Here is a 7,336-nt window from a genome sequence, read left to right as displayed (position 1 = left end):
GTTCCTTAAATATTGTGCAGTTTATGTCTAACATGTTTCTGTCGGCTAAAGGACAGTAGTAGTAGTAGTAATATATTTCGATTGGAAGCCTGTAGCGTGCTTGTAAAGCTAGTAGGAGAAAAAAACGTAACGAAAACCAAGATTCATTTTTTTGTTATAATAAAATTGAAGAAAGTGCCCAAATAAAAATACATGCTTCATTTCACTCTTCTACTACAGCAATTCGTCTTACATTTTGAGGCACTTTTCACAAGAAGGCTATCTAAAAGCCTAAATTATGTTTCCGCATTAAATCGGAGAGGGACCTGGCTGCAGGCAAGATTGGCGACAAGGGCGCCGCCATACTTCTAATAAAGAACTGTTGGGAAAAAAAAAAAAAAAAGACCAACTTCCGGTATGAACTTCCGGTATGGACCTCCGGTATGCATTGGTTTTGTTTTTTATTTGAGTAATACTCTTTATATGTTATAATTCAACGTGAAATTGCATAATTTGAAGTTTTGTTATCATTGTACTGTTTGCAAATGTTAATTTAAAAAAAATAATAAATTAAAAAAAATAATATATTAACGAAGTGACCAACTTCCGGTATGGACTTCCGGTATAGATGGAAGAATGGCGGCGCCCTTGTCGGCCATCTTGCCTGCAGCCAGGTACTCTTGTTAAATCGACGCAGAGTTCTGCGTTGGTGTAACGCAGAACCATAAATCAGCCTTCAGCCAGTCGGTAGTTTAGTGAAGGACTGTCTCAGAAAATTAGAATATTGTGATTTTCTGTAATACAATTACGAAAACAAAATTTCATACATTCTGCATTTATTACAAATCAACTGAAATATTGCAAGCCTTTTATTATTTTAATATTGCTGATCGTGGCTTACAGTTTAAGAAAACTCAAATATCCTATCTCAAAAAATTTGAATATTCTGTGAATCTTAATCTTAAACTGTAAACCGTAATCAGCAATATTAAAATAATAAAAGGCTTGCAATATTTCAGTTGATTTGTAATGAATCCAGAATGTATGACATTTTTGTTTTTTTTTAATTGCATTACAGAAAATAAAGACCTTGATCACAATATTCTAATTTTCTGAGACAGTCCTGTACGTCCGCGGAGATTTCCGTTTTCACAAAGTGTCATTGAACGCAGCAGCAGCCTCTCTCTCCATCCTCTCATCCTTTTGTGTCCGCGGTCCAATCAGCATCCAGACAGGCCTGGCTCGCTGCTCATTGGTCGCGAAGGAGGAAGATGCGACAGCAGATTGAGGACTTCCCAAATCGTAGCACAAATGTGAGCGATAAACACAAATGTCATGCTTTGACACGTCGCGTTGTGTCGCGTTAGCGGTCCGTTTCCTGCGGCGGGTTTGATGTCAGCATCACTCCCTCCATCACACTCACCTGGCCTGCTCTGCTCTCTGTTTTCCTCTCGTTTGAGCCGTCACATCGCCTGATGTTCCGTCGGCCCTTCTCGCGGCCGTAGGTCAAGTGACTCCATAGGAAAATGTAGCTTTGGGTTGTTACCCCACAAAATCCATACATCCAGATACAGGTGAGTAAATGTTACAAGCTGGGTTTAAATGCAATACAATGTATTCATGGTTCCATAGGAATTACATATAGGACTGTCTCAGAAAATTAGAATGTTGTGATTTTCTGAAATGCAATTACAAAAACAAAAATGTCATACATTCTGGATTCATTACAAATCAACTGAAATATTGCAAGCCTTTTATTATTTTAATATTGCTGATCATGGCTTACAGCTTAAGAAAACTCAAATATCCTATCTCAAAAAATTTGAATATTCTGGGAATCTTAATCTTAAACTGTAAGCCATAATCAGCAATATTAAAATAATAAAAGGCTTGCAATATTTCAGTTGATTTGTAATGAATCCAGAATTTTAGTTTTTTTAATTGCATTACAGAAAATAAAGAACTTTATCACAATATTCTAATTTTCTGAGACAGTCCTGTATATATATTGTATCCCTGCTTTATTCCTGATGATCCATTAACTTGTGGGCTTGTTATGGCTATACACATGATCAACTAACTGTTAACTGTTAATGTAATCTTGTCACAGCCTTCTTGTGTTGTTTTTTCTAAACCAGATGAATTGTTTGTAGAGTAAGGTGATAACACCCTGGTGAATATGACAGGCCAGCTCAGCCCAATAGTGTAGAAGGTGCTACACAGATTCATCAGACATTTAAACATCTTAGAGTTTATGATTTAATCATAACTTTCCCAATTTCACGTGGAAACAAAGCACATGAATAAATGATGAAGGAACATAAAATTATAAAATGAACCATAATGACATGTTGTCTGGCAGCACAACCTTATCTCAAACCCATACAGAGTTGAAAAGCCAACTGATTATTTACAGGACTGAATATTTTCCTGTGTTTAAGTCAAGATTGTGAAGTACTGACGCTAAAAGTGAAGTCTAATGTGCAAAAGGAATGAAGGGAACAGCTGATCTCCTTACAGGTGTTGCTTTGTGAACAATGCACGAGTGATGTCTGATGTCGAGGCCACGTATGCAGACTTCATCGCCTCTGGCAGGTCGGGACGCAGGAACGCCCTGCACGACATCCTGCAGAGTCCCAGCGACCCGGACGGGCGAGAGCTGTCCCTCACCCTCTCTCTGTCCCAGCTTCACATCAACACGGGAGGGGGAGGTGAGACGCAACACTCGGCCCATGGCAATACATCCTGGAGTTAATGTTTGTGTACGCTAAAGGTTTGACTCCTTTGACTTTAATGAGGTATGCTATTCCGCATGAGTGAAACATCATCCGTCTAGTATTTACAGAACCTTTGAGCCGCAAAAGTTGTTGAACCTGTAGGTTTAGCTAGGGCTGGGCGATATGGACTAAAAGTCATATCTCGATATTTTCTAGCTAAATGACGATACTCGATATATATCGATATTTTTTCTGTGCCATAATTGTCAGTTTTAATACAAAGCCAAGTGCCAAATGTCACACAGGTACCTTTATTAACAGAGGTCTGCACAATATCAAAATGTATAAAACAAATGAAATAAAAATAAACTGCCTGCATATATAGAATAAAAATGCTTCTTGAATAAAATAAAACAAATATCTCTTTCCTGCATAACAATTAAATTAAAATACACTGTGCAATTAATACAATGTAGACAGTAACAGGCAGACTTTTCCACTGAGGTTGACAGTTGTGCAAATAACAAAACATTTGTGCAAATCTCAAATAAAACATGTAAACAAATATTGCATCTCTTTGAGCAAATCTCAAATAATAACAAGTCAACTACTGTACATTTTACTGATTTTGTGCCAGGAAAACTAACCTGTCAACACTGTCAGGTTTCAGCACACAAAGGTACTTTTTTGCCAGCACGAGGGGTCAGCGTTGATGTACAGTCAATTTGTCACAAAATAAGCTATATATAATATATAAAATATATCGATATATATTAAAATCTCGATATATCGCCCAGCCCTGCCTGATATTCATGATTGTCACCTGAAGTGATGCATTCAAGTGATGAAACCCACCAAAAAACCTGAAGCTGGAGCTGAAGCTGCTCTACGTAGAAGAATGACCTAAGATTTCCCTCAATAAATAAATAAATCTGATATGTCAAACTTTTATTCTGTGACTAATTTTGGTCTTCATATACAAGTATTCACATAAATGATGTAGAACCATTTATTTTGCACCCAGCCATAAGGCAAATACGCTCGCCAGCCCTTTTACTTATTACACCTGGTATAGGTTTGCTTTTAGGGATAGGAGAATTACAAGGCGCAGCTATGCTTTATTGTGAACTAAAGCATAGTTACCATCAACACCTTACATTTGATAAAATAATGGACACAGAAGCCGGCATAGGTCCTGCTCCTCCAGCCTGATCTTTCTCTAAATATATCCATGATAAATAATTTGTATGGTTGTTGAAGTTAGAGAAGTTGCTGACTTCAGAAGAAAGTAGAAGGCAAGTGTCACGAACAGAAGCCTGCCGCTCCCAGAGATGTTGAGAAAATGTAATCTGTGTTGGAAAAGTTAGGCATATAGATTTGCAACAGGAGGGAAAAACTATTTAGCTCCACTCCTTTTTTCTGCAGATGGAGACGATGCCGAGGACAGCCAGAGCTCCTCCGGCTCAGCCCAGAGGGAGGCGGCGCAGAGGAACAGCTAACTGGCCTCACGCTGCTGCCGGCAGACGCAGGGCTGCAGGACGGATCGCAGGCTCTGCCGTGATGGATGGATCCGTCCTAAGAGGACTGGCCGGTGGAGGGTAGAGGCGTTACTGCTGAAGGATTCCTAAAATGCACTGAAGAGGCGCTGCGACGCGATCACTCAGTGCTCCTTGTGGCTGTGCTGCACTCTGGCATCACTAGGGTGCTTCTCAGAACCGGTGCTACGCAGAATGACGAATTTTTATCTCTTCTCAAGCTGATTTTACTTTCAACTGTCTGTAACACACAGACCGACTGGGTGAAATAGAAAAAATAGTGAACTTTTGTAGCGATTTTTAGTAAAAACCACTGAGAGCTGATAGGATGGGTCACAGTAGAAGTAGCATGTATGTAGAAGTGGTGACGCTTGTTAAAGACTGTTGCCGGTTAATGGCTTGTGCTTCCTTTGAATTGACGCCACGGTGGAGGGATGTGGCAGAACCAAAGCACTGAGGCCTTATCTGTGCACGTGTGCTGAAGTGTGTTCGGTTTTGTATCGTAGAGAGCAGCAGGTCCCAGCAGTAGCGGGCTGGTAACATCATCAGCAATATCTCATTTGCTTGCTGGTTAATGAAGAGACGGTGGTTTACTATCCTTCCAAAAGGTTTCTACTTCTTTTTTTAAATTATTTTTAAAACTTTTCTAACAACGACATAATCATCAAAACCTTATCAGAAGTGTGTCGGGTTCATGCTGAGAGTTGGACGAGAGCTGGAGGTGTCAGAGGGGTGACCTGGTTGAAGAAGCAGTGAAGCACTTGGCTTTGCTGTAACAAAATCCACTTAAACATGGTTATGTTGTTATAAAAATTTGAAAAAAAAAGAAGTAAAAGTCATTATAATACAAATTTGAGCACACTCGGATGAAGAGCTAAACCATGCTGCTTTATTTCTAAGTCGAATAGTCTAGTTTGGTCTGAACAGTTCAGTCTTTCTGTTCTGCATTTACATGCCTCCCAACCTGCGATCACCGGCGCAGCAGTCAGATTAGATGTGATAGTTTATCAGATTCCAGGACACCTGTGATTTTATTTCCATCTGCTTTGGTGCACATAAAAATGATCCACGAACAAAGACGTCTCAGTTTGCAATCGTCTGCAATTCTCAGCATGTTTGTATTGAAAACATTCACCAGAGAAACTGTAAAAGAGGGTATCGGATAACTATTAGCTCTAACTTATACACAAGTAAAATGAAGTGGTATTAAAAAAAACTGTGCTCACTTTTGTTGCAGGATGTTTGGGCTGAACTGGTTCAAGCAGGAAGCAGCTTCCTGCCTGCCAGTTTATACTCCACGGATAAAGTAGGCGTGCACAGTAATCAAAGAACATAGTTAGACGAGTGTTAGTTTGTGAGCTTTGTAGGTGTTTGCACTGTTTTTTCCCCTCAGATTTGTCATTTAACTTATGCTCACTGCTGTCAGCTACTGTATATGGAAATGGGTTAAAAGTTTGACCAGCAGGTAAAAGTTGGAGGTAACCACTGTGACATCACTCACTGGTTTGTGGATTTTGAATACTCGTGTTTTGGATTTTGCTTTCCCATCCTCAGATTAAATGTGATTAGAGAGCAGTGGGTCTGAGGGGGAACGTTTGAAGCCCTTAAATCACTAGAAAGTTTAAAAGTTAAAAGGGACCAGTTCACCAACACAGGGCTGCACACGGAGACCCCAGGAGGGAAGTTTCCTCACCGACATTTGTGCATTCTGATCATTTTTTTCTATTTTTCTTTTGCAACCTTTAAAAATAGTGCCAACTCTTTTTTAATATATCAATTGTACTCGCCACGTAATAATTTATCAAAGCACCGTCTCACATATGCACTCACTGTGTTGCAATACATCAGTGATGTGTCGGTCACTCATGCTGAACATATCAGTGCAAGGATAGATATTATTACCGCAGACACTTAAAGATTAACAGTGACACGATTAGCCCTTAAACCAGGGGTGTCAAATGTGCGGCCCGTGGGCCGCATGCAGCCAGGGAGAGATTTTCATGCGGCCCGCGAGAAGTTTCCAACGCAAAAAAACTAAATGTTAATTTACTAAAAAGGAAGACATTAATAATTGCCATGAATCGCAGCATATCCGATAATATATTTCTTCTACAAATCCATCGTTATTCCACAAAGAGAGCAGTTTTCGACATTTTTTTCGTTTTCTAGAATGCATTTGCCAATTTTATTTCTTTGTAGACGGTCGTTTATTTTTATTAACTGACTACCATTATATATTTTCGCAGGAAAGATATCACTGCTAAAAAAGATGATAGAAGATATTTATTCGGAGAATTTCAGTTTTGAATACGAGGATAATGACAAAGTAAAACAGTTAAAAGACAAGTGCTGACTTTTTCGGCACACTGGCGTAAATATCCGCGCCAATTTTTAAAAATAAATACACTTAATTGTACTGGAAAAATCTCTAAATCACAAAGAATCACTCTCGGATGTAATAAGAAAGATTTTGCTTTTAATAAAATTTCCTATAAAAAAGCGAAATATAAAAAAAACACACTTGTTAAAAGTATCTTACATAATTTGAAAAAAAAACGAGAAATTTCAAGAAAATATATTAAAAGAAAGAAATATATTTTACATAATTAGAGTGTAAACAAAGTGATATTCCCTTTAAAATTAACTAAACTGATATTGGATTAGATAACAATAGTAAAAAAAAGAGAAAAAAAGATTTCGCACCGTTTTTGTTATTTTGAGCGTGCGGCCCGCGAGAAAAAAATTGGTCAAATCCGGCCCGCCAAGCAAAATGAGTTTGACACCCCTGCCTTAAACCTTATTTCCCTTTATTAACACACAGTTTTATCCAGTGATGTCAGAGGGAGTGCCATACTGGTGTGTAGATAGTAGGAAAAAGTCTCTTTTTCATCCTTGACACCCAACATTGCAAAGTCTGGAGTATCGCGTTAGGATGCTGTTGTCGCACACAGGGTCAACTGGAAACTGCTCAACTTTATTTACTTCTTGCCAAATCACAATAGTTGCCATCTTAACGGCAGTTTATGCGCCTATTTTGTCTCTCCACCTTCATGACCTTACATTACAGGAGTAGCGAGAGTCCTGCATATTTTCTTGCCACTTCTT

The 7,336-nt window shown here is 38.8% G+C and overlaps 1 protein-coding gene across 1 annotated transcript; it reads left to right on the top strand.

Moving 5' to 3' along the window:
* Window positions 1-1,251: 1,251 nt before the first annotated feature.
* Window positions 1,252-6,776, top strand: LOC133452061 (cAMP-dependent protein kinase inhibitor alpha-like). The gene is made up of 3 exons (XM_061731257.1): window positions 1,252-1,553; window positions 2,500-2,690; window positions 4,122-6,776. Exons 2-3 carry the CDS (start codon window positions 2,528-2,530, stop codon window positions 4,193-4,195), a joined length of 237 nt encoding a protein of 78 aa, XP_061587241.1. The 5' UTR covers window positions 1,252-1,553; window positions 2,500-2,527; the 3' UTR covers window positions 4,196-6,776.
* The last annotated feature ends 560 nt before the right edge of the window (window positions 6,777-7,336 follow it).

Source organism: Cololabis saira, chromosome 10, assembly GCF_033807715.1.
Source record: "Cololabis saira isolate AMF1-May2022 chromosome 10, fColSai1.1, whole genome shotgun sequence".
NCBI lineage: Eukaryota > Metazoa > Chordata > Actinopteri > Beloniformes > Belonidae > Cololabis > Cololabis saira.
This window is presented reverse-complemented; position numbering and strand designations above follow the sequence as displayed.